Source organism: Arachis ipaensis, chromosome B4, assembly GCF_059453495.1.
Source record: "Arachis ipaensis isolate K30076 ecotype BB chromosome B4, ASM5945349v1, whole genome shotgun sequence".
Taxonomy (NCBI): Eukaryota; Viridiplantae; Streptophyta; class Magnoliopsida; order Fabales; family Fabaceae; genus Arachis; species Arachis ipaensis.
Window position 1 is genome coordinate 121,496,967 of NC_142439.1, and position 24,336 is coordinate 121,521,302.

At 36.0% G+C, this 24,336-nt stretch overlaps 1 protein-coding gene across 1 annotated transcript; it reads right to left on the reverse strand.

Annotated features, from left to right (window-relative positions):
• Positions 1–11,851: 11,851 nt before the first annotated feature.
• On the reverse strand, positions 11,852–14,541 carry LOC107637959 (protein LURP-one-related 10). The gene is made up of 3 exons (XM_016341182.3): positions 14,200–14,541; positions 13,305–13,541; positions 11,852–12,441 (listed from the first exon to the last, which is right to left on the reverse strand). The coding sequence occupies exons 1-3, from the start codon at positions 14,398–14,400 to the stop codon at positions 12,199–12,201; spliced, it is 681 nt and encodes a 226-aa protein (XP_016196668.1). The 5' UTR covers positions 14,401–14,541; the 3' UTR covers positions 11,852–12,198.
• Positions 14,542–24,336: the final 9,795 nt, after the last annotated feature.

Below are 24,336 nucleotides of genomic sequence, written 5' to 3' on the forward strand. Positions count from 1 at the left end.
TTAGGGCCTCTAGCCTAAGTATTTCCTACCACATTACATATTAGATACGGGAAACCGAAACCATACCTTAGCCGATTACCCAAGCTCAACCGGAGCACTTCCAAACCACTTGTCCACAAGCTCTCAAGGTCTCAACACCTCCAAGAACAGATTTTATCACACGAAACCCTCTTCCAAGCTTTCCAAAATCACCAATCAAGCTCCAATATTCACATATACACAACCTACGCCACAATCACCATACCCATACACAACATCTCAATACCCAAACATCATAGAACAACAAATCACACTAGGGTTGAGAATCTTACCACACCCAAGGTCCAAGGAGACAAGATTAACCTTCTCCTTCAAGAGAGTTGGGTCCTATAACATCAAAGAACCCAAAATCTCAACATTTTTGCTCATGAAACTCGAAATCAAGGGCTGGAATTTCGAACAGTAAAACGTGGCTTACCTCAAGATTGATTGTATGGGTTTTGTAGAGCTCTCCGCGGTGAACGCGTGGCCGCAAACGGAGCGGCAATCGGAGCTCTAGATCAAAAGTTATGGTGGTTTGAAGATCAAGTGAGAGATAGAACTTGAGAGAGTGTTCTTCTCCTCCCTCACTCCATTTCAGCATGTGTGTGTGTTTAATGAGGAGAGAGAATGCTGAAAACTAGGGTTTTGATTTAGTTATGTTGGGCCAAGGGCCCACTTTGGGTCCGGTTGGTCCGGTTTGGCCCGTTCGGTCCAATCTTTGTCCGATTCCTATAAAATTGGTACCGAAATTCTCGTCTCAATCTCCTCTATCATATTAAGCCATAAAAATAACATTTTTGGCTTTCTAGAATAAATTATCATTTTATGGGTTAATTAGCCGTTAATTAACCGGGTCTTACATTCTACCCACCTAATTGGGAATTTTGCCCACAAAATTCAATTCAAATTACCTGAGAATAAGTGCGGATAATCCGTACGCATCTCCGAATCAAGTTCCCAAGTGTGTTCCTCAACACCGCCTCGAATCCAAGCCACTTTGACCAATGAAACCTCCTTTCCACGCAATCGTTTGATACTAGTATCATCAATTCTGACTGGAGCCACTGGAAGCGTCAAATCTTCCCTTAACTGAACCGATTCGGGTTCTAACACATGGCTAGCATCAGGGGTGTACTTCCGAAGCTGCGACACGTGAAACACATCATGCAGGTTCGAAAGATGAGGCGGTAGAGCCACCCGATACACCACCGGCCCAATCCTCTCTAGGATCTGAAATGGACCAATGTATCGAGAATTCAACTTCTTTGCTTTAATCGCTCTACCTACTCCTGTGGTCAGAGTAACCTTAAGGAAAACATGATCTCCTGCCTCAAATTCCAAGGGCTTCCGCCTCTGATCGGCGTAACTCTTCTGACGACTCTGCGCCGTAAGCATCCTATCTCGGATTTTCTTGACTTGTTCAGTGGTCTCAGCTATCATTTCCGGTCCCAACAAGCCTTTCTCTCCAGCTTCATACCAACATAGCGGAGATTGACATTTCCTCCCATACAATGCCTCATACGGAGCCATTCCGATGCTCGCATGGTAACTATTATTGTATGCAAACTCCATTAACGGCATATACCGATCCCAACTCGCCGGTTGGTCCAAAACACAAGCTCTCAACATATCCTCTAGTGTTTGGATCGTCCTCTCGGATTGACCATCTGTTTGAGGATGGTAAGCTGTATTCAAGCTTAATCGGGTTCCAAAAGCTTTCTGAAATGCACCCTAGAACCTCGAAGTGAAATGAGGATCTCTATCAGAGATTATAGTAGCAGGTACACCATGGAGTCTCACAATCTCCTTTATGTATAACCGAGCTAGCTCCTCAAGGGTGTAAGTCATCCGAACGGGTAAAAAGTGAGCTGACTTCGTCAGTCGGTCCACAATCACCCAGATAGCATCAAAACCAGTCCTAGTCCTTGGCAATCCTGACACAAAGTCCATTGCAATACTTTCCCATTTCCATTGCGGAACCTCTAAAGGTTGCAACATCCCGGAAGGTCTTTGATGTTCAATCTTTACCTTTTGACAAGTTAAGCACTTTGAAACATATTCCGCCACATCATTCTTCATACCCGGCCACCAAAACATCGCCTTTAAATCATGGTACATCTTAGTACTCCCCGGGTGAATGCAGAATCCGCTTTTGTGTGCCTCCTTTAAGATATCTTGCCTCAAAGTACCAACATCCGGCACAATGATCCTACCCTTGAATCTCCATAACCCATCTTTTTCTTCCGACACTCTCCACTGTTTCCTTGCTCGATAGCCGGTAACACCTTCCATAACGCTTCATCGTTTTCATGAGCCTTTAGGAGTTCGGACTTAAAGTCACTCGAGATTTCTAATCGGCTCAAACACAAGGTTCCAGATACTTCTCGAGCACCAATTTTTAGACTCTCGAATCCCTTGAGCAACTTCTCCTCTTGAAGCATCATCCAAGACGCATATAACGACTTCCGACTTAACGCATCCGCCACTATATTCGCCTTTCCAAGATGGTAATTTAACTTAAAGTCATAGTCTTTCAACAATTCCATCCACCTCCTTTGCCTCATATTAAGCTCTTTCTGATCAAAGAGGTATTTCAAGCTCTTGTGATCGGAGAAGACTTGGAACTTAACCCCATAGAGATAATGCATCCACACCTTCAAGGCAAACACAACCGCAGCGAGTTCCAAATCGTGCGTAGGATAACTAACTTCGTGAGGTCTCAACTGTCGTGAGGCATACGCCACCACATTATGATGCTGCATCAGCACGCACCCTAGACCCTTTAACGATGCATCACAGTACACATCAAAAGGCTCGTTCGGCTCAGGTAACACTAACACAGGTGCAGTGGTCAACTTTTTCTTCAATGTCTGAAAGCTCTCCTCGCACTCGGGAGTCCAAACAAACGGAGTGTCTTTGCGGGTTAACTTTGTCAACGGCAAAGCTAATTGCAAAAAGCCTTTGATGAACCTTCGGTAATAGCCAGCTAAACCCAGAAAACTCCTTATCTCAGTTACTGTGGTTGGTTGCTTCCAATCCATCACAACTTCCACCTTAGTTGGATCTACGGCTATTCCTTTCTTACTCACCACGTGACCCAAAAACTTCACCTCACTCTTCCAGAACTCACACGTAGACAGTTTCGCATAGAGTTTCTTCTCCTTTAAAATCTGCAACACGGTCCGCAAGTGTTCCGCATGCTCTTCTTCAGTCTTGGAGTAAATTAGTATATCGTCAATGAAGACAACAACGAATTTATCCAGAAATGGACGGAACACTCTATTCATGTAATCCATGAATACTGCAGGAGCGTTTGTCAACCCAAAGGACATTACAGTGTACTCGTAATGACCATAACGAGTCCTGAAAGCGGTCTTAGGGATATCCTCACCCCTCACCCTTATCTGGTGATAACCGGATCGCAAATCGATCTTAGAGAAAACCCCAGCTCCTTGTAACTGATCCATGAGATCATCAATTCTCGGCAATGGGTACTTATTCTTTATGGTGACCTTGTTCAGCTACCTGTAATCCACACAGAGTCGCATACTTCCATCTTTCTTCTTTACCAGTAACACTGGAGCACCCCACGGGGAAACACTTAGTCGGATAAAGTTCTTACCCAACAATTCCTCTAACTGAGACTTTAGCTCGGCCATCTCTAACGGTGACATCCTATAAGGAGCACTTGAGATTGGTCCCGTCCCAGGCACCAATTCAATAGCAAACTTGACCTCTCGGTTAGGTGGAAATTCCTCAATATCATCGGGAAACACTTCTGGAAACTCACACACTACCAGAATCTGATCCAACCTTTGATCATCACCCAAAACACCCGCGGTTAACAATAGGATACCCTGACATTTGATTTCGGAACAGTTCACCATCATCGAATTCAAGTAATAATTATTCACCACGACCGGCCCTTCTGTATCTTTCGGCATAAAGTACACCGGCTTTGTAGAGCAATCAAGCAGGACATGGTTCTCGGATAACCAGTCCAATCCCAAGATAAGGTCAAGACCGATCATCGGTAAGCAGATTAAATTATGGACAAAATCACGCTGCTTGAACCTAAACGAAATTTTCGGGCATCCTAGTCTAGTTACCATGGCTTCATGGGTAGCATTATACACTTTTAAGTCATAACCTAAGGTTACGACCTTCAACCCTAACTCATGGGCTTTCTCAAATGCAATGAATAAATGCGATGCTCCCGAATCAAATAAAGCATTTAAAGTTTGACCAGCCATTTCACAGTTACCTCGAATGAGTGTCTCGGATCCCTCTGCACCCACAACTGAGGTAGTGAACACCCGACCAGTCTGTTGTGCTTTCCCAGCACCTTGCTTTTGCTTCTCTGGACAACTTGCGGCTTTATGCCCCGCCTTTCCACAATTGTAGCACAAACCCCATCCGGCCTTGCATGGTACTCCCGGATGGTGACTCCCACACCTAGTACAAGCTTGATCATTCTGAGGCTGCTTTCCAAACCTTTTCCCTTGGGAGTAGTTGTTGTTGGGCCTCCTAAAAGAACCTCCCCTTTTGAAAGACGGACCTCTAGGTGCAAAACTCTTCCCTTGGTTCTGTGGAAATGGTCCTTTGTGACTCCCTTTCTCAGTGGCTGCCCTCTTCACACACTCTTCAGTAACCCTACACTTGTTCACCAACTCGGAGAAAGTCCTAATCTCTATTGGTCCCACTGAACTGAAAATATCGCTCCGGAATCCTCCTTCGTACTTAACACACTTCCATTCCTCATATTCCACCGGAGTCCCTTGACACATACGAGAGAATCTGAACAGCTCCTCAAACTTGTCAGTATACTCAGATACGGACATAGCACCCTGCTTCAGCTGCAACAATTCAAGCTCCTTGGCCGTCCTAGCAGAAGTCAGAAAGTACTTCTTATAGAACTCCTCTTGGAAGACATCCCAGGTGATATAATCATCACCCTGCTGCAGAAGGCGTCGGATACCCTGCCACCAATGCGACGCTTCACCAGTGAGCAAATAGGTAGCGAACTCCACACGCTGCCCTTCAGGTACCACCTGCGCTTGCAGTGCTCGTTCCATAGCTTGAAACCACGTATCGGCTTCAGTCGGGCTAGTAGTTCCCTTGAACTTCGGTGGATTAACCTTCAAAAAGTTCGCCAGTGTCATCGGACCCTGAACTCCACCTCCATCATTACCATGGTTGTTCATCTGTTGACCAAGAGCCTCAGCAGTGGCTTGCATAGCAGCAGCCATGTTCTCCAACGCAGTCATAAAGTTCACCGGGTCATTAGGGTTAGTCTCCGGTGCACGAGCATTCGTATGTCCTCTCCCACGACCTCTACCGCGTCCACGAGGCGCCATCTGGTTCCTATACACACCAAACAATCGATATTAAGTTGATCAGTCTCAATATCGGAAGTTTAGTGCTTCAAAGTCCCAAATGCATGCTCATGAACGTTTATGCCAATTATATCAAGCAGATATACTAGTAGCACATAACACACACATAGAGAATGCACAGAAGCATAGTCAGTCCATTCCTCAGGCTCTACAGGAACGAACTGCTCTGATACCATAATGTAACACCCTACCATACAGAGTCTTATGCTTAAGTCATAATTCAGAGATGGCAAGGTATTACGACCTCTAAAACCAAAATTTAGTACGTATAGTAGTATGAATGATTGATTATAACTAGGAGCCTTTATAGAAAAAGGGGTAAACAAAAACCGTAACTCGAACACGCAACACTCCGATCGATAACGTAACAAACTGAGATAAGCTATCGCGAGATCATATACAAAAGAGTGTCAAAAACAGGAATATCAAGACTCAAAATCCGGCTGCGAAGGGAACCGGTCCGAGCATAGCAATATATACATATAATAAAATAAGGAAAACCCCAAGGAAAACCCAAAGGGATACAAATACAGAAACCTATTCTCCAAAACCTCCTATAAGAGGAGTCATCACAGTTTGTATTATTTAATGGAGATAAAAGTATCTAAACAAGATATATAACCCAAAACAGAGTCCCGAGAACAAAGGATCTTCGCTAATCCAGAAGTCTCCAGCATGCCTCAACGAGAAGCCTCGCGTCCTGCATCTGAAAACCACAAAATCCGCATGGGTGAGAACCAGAGGTCCCCAGCATGGTAACATCTTCCACATATATAATACATAATAATAGAGGAAAGCCGAAGGCAATCCTAGAACTTCCTCCAGATAATATCAAAGCTTATAAACAAGCTAAACCGTAAGTGACAACTGACTAAAGATTCTTCAGTCTAACTAATACTTCCCTTTCCAATTCCTTCAGACCTCCCAACCACCAGCAGGAGTATAATATAGCAAACACAGTTATATCAGACAAGAGATTTACAAATAGAAACAGATAAGACATTTAGACAATTAGCAAGTAATATGCAGTCAAATAGGCAATCTCAAACAATTCATGTAGTATGCTTATGATGCATGCCTGTCCCTAGTGGCTGATGATATCATCTGTCGGTTATAGAGCCAACCCGACAAGTCCTGGTAGCTAACCATTGGACTGTCCCTCTGTCGTGCATCCCCAACTCGAGTTATACTCATCATAAACTTGATCATAAACATGATCCATATCCATCACCCTCACTGGTGAATATTTACGGGGGCGAGCTCATCCGGGCCTTTCACAGTGCCCGGCCACACTTACGACATAGGGTCAAAAGAGCTTCGAGTCTCAACCTGGAGCACGTGGTGGCTAGCCACTGCTACTACCCAGGGAAACCCTCATCTCCGATGGTGGAAGTGCAACATTCACAATTCATTCAACAGCATATATGCATTTATACTTAGCCATAATCATGGCTCCGCCGTAACACGGCAATAATCCAGCCATCCGGCTCACGGTTAAATCCATAACCAGCCATTCGGCTCACGGTTAAATCCATAACCAGCCATTCATTAACAATTACGGCCCTTCGGCCCATGGCATAACAAGCACTTCCACCGCCATCCTCCACATCTCACATAATCATCTTTGATCCTCATGGATCATTCATTTTTCCCTTGCTTCACTCGCAAGTTACCACATTCACTAGCCCTTTTCCTCATGCTAGGCATATCATAATGATTTAAGATATAAGTGGTGAGATCGGAGGCTTAGAAGTATGAAATTTGGCTTTTAAAACTCAAAAATCAACTTTGGGATGAAAACAGGGCCACGCGTACGCGCACTCCACGTGCACGCGTGGATGGCCTTAAAACTCATCGACGCTCAAGCGTCATACGCGTGAACGCGTGGGTTGAAAATTAGCCAAACGACGCGCACGCGTCAGCCACGCATACGCGCGAATACATTGTGCCCCAGGCACAAAACTGGCACAACTCTCTGGAAAATGGCTGGACATTCGATGCAGCGCATCGACGCGCTCGTGCACACCACGCGCATGCATGGATGATGCTTTCTCGAAGAACGGCGTGTACGCGCCAAGTGCGCCTACGCGCGAGGGGTCATTCTGCTAAAAATTTTCTAAGTTAAAAGCTGCAGAATTCACAGATTCAACCCCCAATCTTCCGACGGTCATAACTCTCTCATTTTAAATCATTTTCACCCGTTCTTCGAACGGCATGGACATCCCGGATCCAATTTCATTTCTAAATAGATTTGGCACAAATCAGAGATCCGTAGTCCAAGTTATGTCCTGTCAAAGTATGCCTAAAAACCATGTTTTCATACAAAACCACAAAGTGCCATTTTCAAAACAAGCCACTTTCAACTCTTTTCAAAATCAATCAAAACATGCCAATTTCAACCCTTCTCTTTGAAATCATTCAAAATGTACCAAAATCAACAACAAGCCATCCTCAACTCACACATTGACCCTTTACCAAAATTCCCAAAATCACCATTTAACCGTTTTAACACTTCTCAATCAAATGGCTAAAGGACAAACACAATATCATGTCATACATCCTTCCTCATCCCAATTTCCAATAATACCATTTTCCCATCAACCATCATTATACATAATCAACATCATACTCACCATCAATCATGGTACCACCCATCAATTCAACCTCAATCATCCATTAAGCATATATCACAACATGCATTTCTCATATTTCACACAATCAAGGCATCAATATTCATAATCACATATATGAACACATCATATATCTCAACCATTCAACAACACCAACAATTCAATGCCTATCTTAGGGCCTCTAGCCTAAGTATTTCCTACCACATTACATATTAGATACGGGAAACCGAAACCATACCTTAGCCGATTACCCAAGCTCAACCGGAGCACTTCCAAACCACTTGTCCACAAGCTCTCAAGGTCTCAACACCTCCAAGAACAGATTTTATCACACGAAACCCTCTTCCAAGCTTTCCAAAATCACCAATCAAGCTCCAATATTCACATATACACAACCTACGCCACAATCACCATACCCATACACAACATCTCAATACCCAAACATCATAGAACAACAAATCACACTAAGGTTGAGAATCTTACCACACCCAAGGTCCAAGGAGACAAGATTAACCTTCTCCTTCAAGAGAGTTGGGTCCTATAACATCAAAGAACCCAAAATCTCAACATTTTTGCTCATGAAACTCGAAATCAAGGGCTGGAATTTCGAACAGTAAAACGTGGCTTACCTCAAGATTGATTGTATGGGTTTTGTAGAGCTCTCCGCGGTGAACGCGTGGCCGCAAACGGAGCGGCAATCGGAGCTCTAGATCAAAAGTTATGGTGGTTTGAAGATCAAGTGAGAGATAGAACTTGAGAGAGTGTTCTTCTCCTCCCTCACTCCATTTCAGCGTGTGTGTGTGTTTAATGAGGAGAGAGAATGCTGAAAACTAGGGTTTTGATTTAGTTATGTTGGGCCAAGGGCCCACTTTGGGTCCGGTTGGTCCGGTTTGGCCCGTTCGGTCCAATCTTTGTCCGATTCCTATAAAATTGGTACCGAAATTCTCGTCTCAATCTCCTCTATCATATTAAGCCATAAAAATAACATTTTTGGCTTTCTAGAATAAATTATCATTTTATGGGTTAATTAGCCGTTAATTAACCGGGTCTTACAAATCCTAATTAATTTAAAATCTAATATTTAAAATTAAGATAATATCTTTTCCTAGATTTCAAATTTGAATTTAAATTCGAATTAATTTAAATAATCAAGTCTTCAATGAATGGATGGGGACCACTTGTTTCGTCCACTCTGCAGCTTCTAATATGTGTTTTCTGAGCTGAAAATTGGGTTAAAACAGCCCAGAAATCGCCCCCAACATTTTCTGTCAATTCTGCAGATTGCTCATGTGACGCGTCCGCGTCGTCCACGCGTTCGCGTCATTTGTGCAGATTCCAGTCCACGCGTTCGCGTCAGGCACGCGATCGCGTCGTTGCGATTTCCTCCATTCCGCGCGGTCGCGTGAGCCATGCGTCCGCGTCGGTATTCGTTGGTCATCTCCTTGGTTTCTTCTCTTTCTTTGCAGAAACTTCATCAAATCCATCCGAAATAAATAAAATTGCACAAAACTCGAAATAGCATCCATAGTGGCTAAAATATAATTAATTCTTAATTAAACTCAACAAATTAGTTGCAAATTCACTAGGAAAAGATAGACAAGATGCTCACGCATCACGTTGCGCTTTTTATTTTACGATTTTGTTTTACCCGATTTTCAAGGTTCCTCGTATACTATCTCCTTTTTATTATTATATGTATATATTTTATTTTGGAGGTCGTAATACCACACCACCTCTGTTTTACGGCTTAAGCGTAAAGCTTTGTGTGGTAGGGTGTTACAGAATATTTTTTTTATGTAAAAATACTGTCCAAAACATTAAGAAAAAATAATAGAGAAACTCTCAATGAAACTCAAATTTCATAAAAATGACATACAACACTTTTAAACTATCAACCCACTAAAATTATGTTTGTCATCTTTAAAATTATTCTTATTATTTACTAAACTCAACAAATTATACATAAATAAGTATTAAGATACTTATTAAATTTTATTAAAAATATAAATACTAAAAACATATTAAAAGATTTTTAATAATATTTTTTTCTATATTAATTCTTTAATTTTTTTTAACTTTCTCTTTCTATTTAATAATAATGGGCATAACATATAAAAATTAATTAGTGACTTTTTGAAATTAAAAAATGACACTTAATTTGTAACAAAAATAAAAATAAAAAAATAACTAATATGAAATGAAGAGAATATATACCGAGTACAAGCTGCTGAAGTTTTACACTAATGATTCACTATAAAGAATGTATGAATGTATAATTTTAAATTCTATTAACTCATTAATTTGAGATTTATCATGAAGGTGCACTGATGAACCTACTATTATGACTTCTCTTTTGCTATTTTCGATAAAATTATTGACATTTTAGGTTTAGGTGAATAACTGATTTAATATCTTATTTAATTTTTTGTATATATTAATATGTACAATATAAATGAAATAAATTTGGATTCAATACATCAAATGCTAATATATCAATACAAACAAATATTAATACATTTTTAAAAAAAATAAAAAAATGCAACACTCTGTGAAATTAACTTGCTGTTAAAAATAAAAAATAAAAAACAAAAAATAAAATAAATAATAATACACTCTAAATCTAAAAGTTTAAAACTTAAACCTTATAAAAATCATAATAATTATAACCCTAAACTTAAACCCAAACCCTATACTCTCCAACCTTAAACTATATAAGCTAATCCTTACCCCTTAAATCATAAAATTCCATATTCTGGTCTTAAAGTTAATTTAATTTATTTTAGAGATATAAATTAATTAATTAATTTTATTTTTAAAAATTTTTCTCACACAGAGAAGTAACAAAACATGGGATTGGATTGCAAGGAATGCCGAAAATATATTAAAATATACTATCTTTATTGGACTATAAAAGAAAATTGGACTATAACTAAATATACTATATTTATTGCACTATGATCAGAAAATAAAATGGATAATATAATACTTGATTGGTTGATATATTCCACCCAACCGTCATAGATTTAGATTTAGATTTTTTAAATTTTAAATTTTATATTTTAGAAAATAAAATATAATCTCTTACTATTTATTTTATAAATAAAATTAAGAAAAAATATGAGAGAAAAATTATTTAAAGATAAAAGATTACACTTTATCTTTTAAAATAAAAATTTAAAATTTAAAAAGTTTAAATTCAACTGTCATACTTTTAACTAAGGAAAAGTCTACGTTACTAACAGCATATCTGCCAACTTCTGCCAACTCTTATTTATAATTGTGTTTTATGGAAGTGTGTTCGTGGATGTGTCTAATAATTAATATATTTTAAATACATATATAAAAAGATACATCCAGAAAATATATCTATAAAGACACTTCTATTAAACACAGCTATAAAAAAGACATTTTTATTAGACACATCCACGAACATACTTCCATGAAACACAATTATAAAAAAGAATTGACAGAAGTTGGCAGATATTTTGTTGGTAACGTAGCAGAACCGTTTAACTAAATATGCTTTTAATAAAATATTCATTTCACAGTATAATCTTTTTCCTAATTTTTTTTTGTGATAATAAATATTTTATTCAATAGATATATTTCATTAGTTAATATTTCAATTATATTACACAATATAAATAGACTAGTTATTGATTTATTACAAAACAATTATTTCAATAAACTCAAAATATATACATTAAAAAATTATTAATTATTATGTATTAAATCAGTTGTGAATAGATGTTTTTTAATATATTAGAATAAAATCACATGTAACTCCATCACAAGTATCACTAGTCATCCTTGGGACAAGCTCTGCCAAACTTGGTCAAACTGCTCGCTACACAAGAAAAGAAGGACTAAGTGTAGAATAATCATTCCACAAATGAGAATATCTTTATATCTTTATGAAATAACATCTGTATGCTATAATTCACCTAATAACAAATGAAAGGTATAATCTGATCACGAAACAAACATTCTTTACATATATATATATATATATATATATATATATATATATATATATATATATAAATAGATTATTCTCAAAAGCAAATAGTTCATAGAAACTGTCAAACTTAACCTACCGCCCTAACAAACATACCTTATTCTAACAAACTAAACTAATTATGATATTATTATTATGGCTCATCTGCAGTTACGCCATCATTGCCATCATCGCCATACGTGGTCCCAGCCGCACCAATGGCAATTAGAGCCGCCCCTTCTCCGAAAGCATCCGCTGCAACCTCAGTTGAATTATGATTATTATGACCAGACTTTAAATGATCTATCTCGTCAACCATCATTAGCAGTGCCATGATGAAGCCATAGTCCACATTCGGTTGAACCTCTACTTCAAACATGCCACGATTATTTCTCATCTACATTCATATGCACTCACAAATATTTTAGAAAAATAATATTTATTATGAATAAGGTTAATAAAATTCGTAACGTGAAAAATATTATTCAATACCGTAACTCAATTGGTACTAATAATGTTTTTTATGACAAAGATACTATTTACATATTAAAACTAATTACTGAATTAGTTATTATGTATTATATATATATATATATATATATATATATATTATTTAATTTATTTTTATTATATATTTATATTTTAATATATATTTAATATTTTGTTTATTTGGTGACAACTTTTTAAGTATACATATCATATAATATGATTATTGTTATAAAAATATTAGTTATACATTACAATTAACCATTAAAATCAATTATAAATATATTTATAAATATATGTATAATTTAATTTATTTTCAATATATATTTATATTTTAACATATATTTTATACTATGATAAATTTTAGTGACTAACTTTAATGTACATATAACATAGTACGTTATTTTTATTATGACGAGAAGTTGAGAATCAATACTTTATAAAAGATAATAACATTTGTTTTTGGTAACTAATAACATTTATAATTAAACTACAAGAGTCCAACCTTGAAAAGAAAGGAAGTTATAAAATTATAATTTTTTTGCTATAAACACTATAAATTAAATCTAGACATGCACATAAATTTACTAGACTAAAATGAAACTAATGTACTTTTATTTAAATTTAGTCAACATTTAATTATTAAAAAAATGTATAATTTTATACTATTAAATATAATTTTATATTATTAAAATATTAATAATAACTAATTAATAAATACAAATTACAAAATGTATCGACTCCTACCATTACTGTTTTAAGAATTCTTATTACCTTTGCAGGAATGGTAGAAGATCCACGAGCAGAAATATCGGCAGTTCTTTTGTTAGCTCCAGCGGAAACCTTAAAGTCCCAAACAGTTTCTTCGGTATTCTTAGAAAGAAAGACATCAAGATCAATATTCTTCTTGTGTGGAACTAACATCGATGATCTCTTTGCTGAAAAGACCAAATCACCGGAATCTGTACTAGCCCCCTTGAAAACTTCCCATCGCCCATGCAACGTTCTTAGCTGCGCAATTAGTATTCCTCACACAATTAGTCGTGAATTTTCGCATCAATAAAAATAGCTAATATTTAAATTTACAAGTTGAAAAATCATTTAAACCTTTAAGTGAGTATGGATGTCATTTGAGTTATAGTTTGTTGGCGTATAACATAATTTTTATAGTAACTAATATTTTGTATTCATGTGATATTATTGGTACTAATAACCAATTTGATCGAAACCTTAATCGGATCGAATTGGTAAAAAATTTTCCAAAGAAAGATATATTGATATATTGTTTTTTTTTTATCAAAAAACAAAAAAATAGCTTAAGTAAGGGAAGGTTATCAGGTGTACCGGGAATATCAGTGTTCCAGTTGTTTTAACCGTTGATCTTAATTATAAAAAATATATATAATATATATTAATTAAAATCCACGATTAAAATAACTGGAACACCGATGTTCTCCGGTACACCTGATAATTTTCCTTAAGTTAAGTATTATAACGATAAATTTTACTTGAAGAAGAAGACAGAAGAAAGAGAAGAGACATAAAAAAATGAGTAGATTTAGTTACAAAAATAATTTGTTGGCCTAAAATTTCTTTTAATCATATATTGGTTGATTTTGTGACTACAGCCGGTGACATGCATAAAAGCTAAGATAGAAAATTATTAAACCTTTTTCTGCAGAGTGAAAATGGGGTTCCCAGAAACATCACAAACAGCACGGCGATCGCGAAGTGAGATAGAAGGTTCTTTAACACGAAAAATGACTTCATCGTTGATGTATGCGACGCCCTTATCCATATCAATATTTAGTTTGATAGAATTAGGAACACAATAATCAGAGTTGATAATTGAGATCACCGTTGCCGCCATGCATGTATTTTATATATATTTACCAAAAGGGATCGGAATCACTGATGAGCTGAGTTGCACAACAGCGCCAAAGTAGTATTCCTTTTGAGTCTTGAGCTTAATGTTCTTATCTAGTTCTTCACTATTCATAGAATTTTTGTGTACAATTATATGGCCTTATATGAATTGTTTTTTATTACGACACGTCATGAACACTATTAAAAAAATTATTTTTGTTGACTATTTATTTTGTTTTTAGCAGTAATAAAAATAACTGCTAGTATATTTGTCGATAATTAGATATTAGTCGTTTTATACTTTATTACTAAAAGATTTTAGTATCCGCTAAAGATATTTTTAATAGTTGTAAAAAGAATATAATTACTATTATAATAACATGTAGTACTAACAGTAAATATATAATTATTATAAAAATATAACTTAAATAAGATATATAGTAGTCATTAACTCATTATATTATTGTCACTAAAAATTTTTCACTAAAAATATTTTTGTTGTAGTAACAAAGGAATTTTATTAGAACAACAATTATTTCTGTTATGAAATTATTTTCTTAAAGCTTAAACGTATAGGATAAAATATAATAATTATATCTCTAACATGTCTATTTTTTGAATTTGCATGAATTTGGTAAGCTTACCTTTTATTTTTATTTGTCTTATACAATTTTTTTTAAAATTTAACGAAAATCATATTCTAAATTTTTTTATTATAAAAAATCTGATATTATATTATGAAAGTACTTTTTTTTTAATTTAAGCTGATAAAAATATATATAAATAATTATATTTTTAATAATTTTTTTAATCTCAAAATTACAAATTTAAATTATACAATTAGACAATGATACAATTATCTAATTAGACTTACAATACACTATTTGAATATAATTTTTTTTAGATATTATGTTAATAGCGTGAAATGTTTGTATATAGTATATTGGTTTTTTTTCCTTCTTTGCTACAATTCCACATTATGAAAGTGGTATTAGAATTTTGTTTTCTTGTTTTTTATCAGTAAACATGTCAAGCTCAAAATTAAAAGGTGGAGCAAGACAAGAGGTCCAACACAAACAAAGTGTCAGAAAACTAACAATAAGCCATGTATATATATATATATGTACATAGAAAAAATATCTTATAAAAATCTCCTTGGAATTTTGTATAACAAATTAAAATTGCATTATTAAGTGGCTTCGCTGCTTGATGTTCACATTTGATATTTTGGCCTCATGATGTTTGATGGATGGTGACAGAGTCCACCTTATTGACTTCTATAACTAGCCATGCTCGAAACCATGTTGAAGCGTTTAGCATGAGCAAAGCTTTAATTTCTTGGCTTCTTGCAATACTCTCTAAAATTCTGCCAGATGTAGATAGTAATAACATACATATTGATATAATCGTTACAAATCGTATGTCATAATTCGGCATTATACACCATAATTTGACAGTTACGTTATAATTCGATATTATACGTTACAATTAGACTCAACGAACTATATTCTGAAATAAAATTGTCTGATCAGGTATTTATTACTTATTAAACCTAATAACTGCTCATCAATTCAGATAATCAACAAGAACGTAACTGACCTATCTTACTTCACCTATAAAGGTATGACGTTTTATTCTCAACAGACACACTGAATTTTCAGTACTAACTTAAACATCGGAGTGCCTTTTGCAAGTACAATCCCCCTTTGTTCACACTCTTCGTGACGTGATATCTCTCTGGACGAAGAACTCGGATCATCCCAGCTTATAGCTCGGCATTGAAGGCAAAAGCTCGGCGTTGACTCCCTTAGCCGAGGTCACGTCCAGGTTATCCAGACAAGAACAATTGGCGCCCACCGTGGGGCCTCGAAATAAATACTCTTCTTTCTATAGGCCCCATTTTCTTCCAATAGCTTTAAACTTACCTGCACCTTTGTAAACAAAGGTCATATAATAAATCATTAAGACCCGAAAAAGGCCGATGATCTATATCTATTTTTCAATCTATATCTGTTATATCTATTTTCCAATCTATATATGTTATCCCTATTTGCCGATCTATATCTGTCATCTCTATTTTTCAACCTATATCTGTTATCTCGATTTTTTCGATCTATATCTGTCATCTCTATTTTTCAATTCATATCTGGTATATCTATCTGCCGATCTATATATGTTTTTCCGATCTATATCTGTCATCTCTATTTTTCAATTCATATCTGGTATATCTATCTGCCGATCTATATCTATTTTTTTGATCTATATCTGTCATCTCCATTTTTCAATTCATATCTGTTTTATCTATTTACCGATCTATATCTATTTTTCTGATCTATATCTGTCATCTCTATTTTTCAACTTATATCTGTTATATCTATCTGCCGATCTATATCTATTTTTCTGATCTATATCTGTCATCTCTATTTTTCAATTTATATCTGATATCTCTATTTGCCGATCTATATTTGTATCTCTATTCTCCGATCTATATCTGATATCTCTATTTTCTTATCTATATATGTTATCTCTATTTTTCAACTTATATCTGTTATCTCTATTTTTTTGATCTATATCTGTCATCTCTATTTTTCAATTCATATATGGTATATCATTCTGCCGATCTATATCTGTTTTTCTGATCTATATCTGTCATCTCTATTTTTCAATTCATATCTGTTATATCTATTTGCCAATCTAGATCTGTTTTTCTGATCTATATCTGTCAGCACTATTTTTCAACTTATATCTGTTATATCTATCTACTGATCTATATCTATTTTTTCGATCTACATCTGTCATCTCTATTTTTTCAGTTTATATCTGATATCTCTATTTTTCAATTTATATCTGTTATCTCTATTTGCCAATTTATATCCGTTAGCTCTATTTGCCAATTTATATCCGTTATCTCTATTTTTCCAATCTATATATGTCATCTCTATTTTTCAATTTATATCTGGTATATCTATCTGCCGATCTATCTGTTTTTCTGATCTATATCTGTCATATCTATTTTTCAATTCATATCTAGTATATCTATTTGCCGATCTATATTTGTTTTTCTGATCTATATCTGTCATCTCTATTTTTCAACCTATATCTGTTATATCTATTTGCCGACCAATATCTGTTATATCTATCTGCCGATTATATTTGTTTTTCGATCTATATCTGTCATCTCTATTTTTCAATTTATTTCTAATATATCTATTTGCCAATTTATATCTGTTATATCTATCTGCCGATCTATATCTATTTTTTCGATCTATATCTGTCATATCTACGTTTTTAATTCATATCTGTTATATCTATTTGTCGATCTATATCTGTTTTTCTGATCTATATCTGTCATTTCTATTTTTCAACTTATATCTGTTATATCTATCTGCCGATCTATATCTGTTTTTTCGATATATATCTGTCATCTCCATTTTTCAATTTATATATGATATCTCTATTGGCCGATCTATATCTGTCGTTTCTATTTTTCAATTTATATCTGTTATCTCTATTTGCAAATTTATAGCTGTTATCTCTATTTTTCTGATCTATATCTGTCATCTCAATTTTTTAATTTATTTCTGATATATCTATTTGCCAATTTATATCTGTTATATATATCTGCCGATCTATATCTATTTTCCTGATCTATATCTATCATCTCTATTTTTTGAATTCATATCTGTTATATCTATTTGCCAATTTATATCTATTTTTATTATCTATATATGTCATCTCTATTTTTCAACCTATATCTGTTATATCTATTTACCGACCTATATCTGTTATATCTATCTGCCGATCTATATCTATTTTTTTGATCTATATCTGTCATCTCTATTTTTCAATTTATATCTGATATATCTATTTGCCAATTTATATGTTATATATTTGTGCCGATCTATATTTGTTTTTCCGATCTACATCTGTCATCTCTATTTTTTAATTCATATCTGTTATATCTATTTGCTGATTTATATCTGTTTTTCTAATCTATATCTGTCATCTCTATTTTTGAACTTATATCTGTTATATCTATCTGCCGATCTATATCTATTTTTTCGATCTGTATCCGTCATCTCTATTTTTCAATTTATATCTGATATCTCTATTGGCCGATCTGTATCTGTTATCTCTATTCTCTGATCTATATCTGATATCTCTATTTTTTGAATTATATATGTGATAAACCACTATTTTATGGTTTATCTTGTGCTCAATTGAGTGATTTTTATCAAGTCCTTGCCCACTTATTCATACAATTCGCATGCTTTATGTTTTCCTTTCTGATTTTATGCTATGATTGAAAACATGCTTCTTGGGCCTTATATTTTCTAATATTAATCCTATCTTATTACCATTCGATGCCTTGATATGTGTGTTAAGTGATTTCAGGCTTTATAGGGCAATATGTTATCTCTATTTGCCGATCTATATATGTTATCTCTATTTGCCAATCTATACTTGTTATATATATTTTTCGATCCATATCTATCATCTCTATTTTTTCGATCTATATCTATTATCTCTATTTGTCGATCTACATCTGTTATCTCTATTTGCCGATCTATATCTGTCGTCTATATTTTCTAATTTATATCTGTTGGCCGATTTATATCTGTCATCTCAATTTTTCAATTTATATCTGCTATATCTATTTGCCAATTTATCTGTTATATTTATTTGCCGATCTATATCTGATTTTTTGATCTATATATGCCATCTCTATATTTCGATTCATATCTATCATCTCTATTAGCCGATCTGTATCTGTCATCTTTATTCTCTGATCTATATCTGATATCTCTATTTTCTGAATTATATCTGTTATCTCTATTTGCCGATCTATATCTGTTATCTCTATTTGCCAATCTATATCTGTTATATCTATTTTTCTATCCGATCTATCATCTCTATTTGCCGATCTATGTCTGTTATCTCTATTTGTCGATCTACATCTGTTATCTCTATTTGCTGATCTATATCTGTTATCTCTATTTTCTGATTTATATCTGTTATCTGTATTTGCCAATTTATATCTGTTATCTCTATTTGCCAATTTATATCTGTTATATCTATTGGCTGATCTATATTTATCATCTCTATTTTTCGATTTATATCTGTTATCTCTATTTGCCAATTTATATCTATTATATCTATTTGCCGATCTATATCTGATTTTTTGGTCTATATTTGTCATCTCTATTTTCCGATCCATATCTATAATCTCTATTTGCTTATTTATATCTGTTATCTCTATTTGCCAATCTATATCTGTTATATCTATTTTCTGATCCATATCTATCATCTCTATTTGCCGATCTATATCTGTTATTTCTTTTACTTAAGTCATAAAACAGGAATAGCAAGGTATTACGACCTCTAAAATAAAAATTTAGTACGTATAGTAGTGTGAAAAATGATTATAACTAGGAGCCTTTGAAGAGAAGGATAAACCAAAATCGTAAATCGAAAATTGCAACACTCCAATCGATAACGTGACGTAACGGATAAGGATAAATTACTATAAGAATATATACATAAGAGTTCCAAAAACATGAATATCAAAACTCAAGATCCGGTCGCGAAGATAACTGGTCCGAGCATATAAGTATATACATATATATAAAGTAAGGAATCCCAAAAGCAACCCAAAAGACGAAATACAAAACTTGTTCTCCAAAACATCCTCTGAGAGGTGTCAACAGTATGTATTATTTAATGGAGATAATGAGTATCTAAGCAAAAATATATAACCAAAATAAAGTCCCGAGAACCAAGGATCTTCGCTAATCCAGAAGTCTCCAGCATGCCTCAGCGAGAAGCCTCACGTCTTGCATCTGAAAACCACAAAATCCGCATGGGTGAGAACCAGAGGTTCCCAGCATGGTAACGATACCCACATATCTAACATGTAACATCCTGGGAAAGCCGAAGGCAATCCTAGAACTTCCATCAGATAAAATCAAAGCTTATAAACAGGCTAAACCATAAATGGCAACTGACTAAAGATCTTCAGTCTAACTAATACTTCCCTTTCCAATTCTTGCAGACCTCTCATCCACCAGCAGTAGTATAATATGACAAACACAATTATATCAGTCAAGGAGATATACAAATAGGGAACAGATACGACATTTAGATAATTAGCAAGTAATATGCAGTTAATTACGCATTCCAAAGAATTCACATAATATGCATATGATGTATGCCTGTCCTAATGGCTGATGAGTCTCATCTATCGATTATAAAGCCAGCCCGACAAGTCCCGATAGCTAACCGTTGGACTGTCCCTCTGTTGTGCATCCCCAACTCGAGTTATACTCAACATAAATCATAATTCATATCCAACACCCTCGCTAGTGTATATTCACGCGGGCAAGCTCATCCGAAACTTTCACAGTGTCCGGCCACACTTACGATATAGGGTCAGCAGAGTATCAAGTCACCACCTGGAGCATGTGGTGGCTAGCCACTGCTTTCACCCAGGGAAACTCGTATCTCAGATAGTAGAAGTGCAACATTCACATTTCATTCAATAAGCATATATGCAATCATATCCAGCCATAATTCAATAATGGCTCCGCCATCATTTGGCAATAACCCAGCCATCCGGCTCATGGTTTAATCCAGAACCAGCCAATTCAGTAACAAATACAGCTCTTCGACTCATGGCACATAAAGCACTTCCACCGTCATCCTCCCTGTCTCATATAATCATCTTTGATCATCATTGATAATTAATTCTCCCTTTTCTTCACTCACAAGTTATCACATCCCCTAGCTCTTCTCATTGCTAAGCATATCATAATAATTTAAGACATAAAAGGTGAGATCAGAAGCTTAGAAGTATGAAATTTGGCTTTGAAAACTCAAAATCAACATTTGGGGTGAAAACAGGGTCACGTGTGCGCGTCGCCCACGCGCACGCGTGGAAAGCCACAAATCATAACGACGCGTATGCGTCACCCACGCGCACGCGTGGAAAGCCACAAATCATAACGACGCGTATGCGTTACCCACGTACACGTGTAGATGTGAGAAAGGCCAAGGGATGCTTGCGCGGCAGCCACGCGTACGCGTGGGTGCGTCTTGTGCCCCACGCACAAAACCAGCGCGAGTCCCGCACAACTCTCGGAAATTTGGCTAGGCACTTAAAATATCACATCAACGCGTACGCGTCGGCCATGCGTACGTGTGGGGAGAGAAAATCTGAAAATGACGCGTGCATGTCAGCCACACCTACGCGTGGGTGTGCGTGCTGCCAAAAATTTTGCTAAGTTAAAAAGCTGCAGAATTCACAGTTTCAAACCCCAATCTTCCGACGGGCATAACCTCTCCGTTTCAAATCATTTTTCACCCGTTCTTCGAACGGAATAAATATCCCGGATCCAATTTTATTTCTAAATAAGTTTGGCACAAATCGGGGATCCGGAGTCTAAGTTATGCTCCGTCAAAGTATGCCAAAAAACCACATTTTCATACAAAACCACAAAGTGCCATTTTCAAAACAAACCAATTTCAACCCTTTTCAAAACCAACCAAAACATACTAAAATTCAACCTCAAGCCTCCTAACTCATACATTAATAATTTTTATCAAATTCACAATTTACCATCCCATCATTTTAACCCATCTCACTCAAATAACTCAATTTCAAACATATTTTCATGTCATATATTCTTCCTCATCCCAATATCCAACAACACCATTTTCAATCAACCATCATTACATATAATCAATATCATCCTTACCATCAACATGGTTTTACCCACAATTCAACCTCAACCAATCATCAAGCATATATCAAACATGCACATTCCTCATGCGTCATACCATCAAAACACCAATATTCATAATCACACATATGACCACACAATATATCTCAACCATTCAACAACATCAACAATTCAATTCCTATCTTAGGGTCTCTAGCCTAAGTTTTCATACCACATACAGGAAACTGAGACCATACCTTAGCCGATTTTCCCGCTCAACCGGAGCACTTCTAAATCACTTTTCCACAAGCTCTCAAGGCTTCAACACCTCCAAGAATAGATTTTTGCACACCAAAGCCCTTTTTCAAGCTTTCCAAAATCTCAATCAAACTTCAATATTCACATACACACTACCTAAGCCACCATTATTACATCCAAACACAATAACTCAATATCCAAGGATCAAGGAGACAAGATTAAGTCTCTCCTCTAAGCTAGTTGGGTCCTATAACATCAAGAGCTCACAAATCTCAACATTTTTGTCCAAATACTCAAAATCAATGCTGGGATTTCAGAGGGGAAAACGTGGCTTACCTCAAGAACAAAGTAGAAGATTTTGTAGAGCTCTTCACGGTGAACACATGGCCGCAAATGGTGCAGCAATCGGATCTCCGGATCAAAAGTTATGGTCGTTTGAAGATCAAACAAGGGTAGAACTTTGGAAGAGTGTTCTTCCCCCTTTTTCTTTCCTTTTCAGTGTGTATGAGTGTTAGAGAGGAGAGAGAGTACTGAAAATTAGGGTTTTAGGTTTTGTTATGTTGGGCCAAGGGCCCAATATGAGTCCAGTTGGCCCGGTTTGGCCCGTTCGGTCCAATCTTGGGCCAATTTCTACAAAATTGATATCGAAATTCTCGTTTCAATATCCTCTATCATATTAAGCCATAAAAATCACATTTTTGGATTTCTAAAATAAATTCTCATTTATGGGTTAATTAGTCATTAATTAACCAGGTTTTACATTCTACCCACCTAATTGGGAATTTTGCCCACAAAATTCGAATTCAAATTCAAGTTCAATTACCTGAGAATAATTGTGCGTAGTCCGCATGCATCTCCGACTCAAGTTCCTAAGTGTGCTCCTCAACACTGACTCGGCTCCATGACACTTTGACTAGCGAAATCTCTTTTTCACGCAACTGTTTGATACTAGTTTTGTCAATTCTGACCGGAGCCACTAGAAGTGTCAAATCTTCTTTTAACTGAACCGATTCAGATTCTATCACATGGCTAGCATCAGGAGTATACTTCCGAAGTTGCGACACATGAAATACGTCGTGCAGGTTCAAAAGGTGGGGTGGTAGAGCCATTTAATACGCCACTGGTCCAACCCTCTCTAGGATCTGAAATGAACCGATGTACCGAGGATTCAACTTCTTTTCTTTAATCACCCTACCTACTCCTGTGGTTGGAGTAACCTTAAGAAAAACATGGTCTCCTTCCTCAAATTCCAAGGGCTTCCGCCTCTGATCAGCGTAACTCTTCTGACGACTTTGTGCAGTAAGTATCCTTTCTCGGATTTTCTTGACTTATTTAGTGGTCTCAGCTATCATCTCCGGCCTCAACAAGCCTTTCTCTCCAGCTTCGTACCAACATAGTGGAGATTGGCATTTCCTCTCATACAGAGCCTTGTACGGAGCCATTCCGATGCTCGCATGGTAGTTATTATTTACGCAAACTCCACTAGCGGCATATATTGATCCCAGCTCGCCGACTGATCCAGAACACAAGCCCTCAACATATCTTCTAAGGTTTGGATTGTCCTCTCGGATTGACCATCTGTTTGAGGATGGTAAGCTGTGCTCAAGCTTAATCGGGTTCTGAAAGCTTTCTGAAATGCACCCCAAAACCTCGAAGTGAAACGATGATCTCTATCGGAGATTATAGTAGTAGGTACACCATGAAGTCTCACAATCTCCTTTATGTACAACCGTGCTAGCTCCTCAAGGGTGTAATTCTTCCGAATGGGTAAAAATTGAGCTAACTTCGTCAGTCGGTCCACGATCACCCAGACAGCATCAAAACCGGCCTTAGTCCTTGGCAATCCCGATACAAAGTCCATCGCAATGCTTTCCCACTTCCATTGCGGAATCTCTAAAGGTTGCAATGTCCCAGAAGGTCTCTGATATTAGATCTTTACTTTCTGATAGGTTAAACACTTTGAA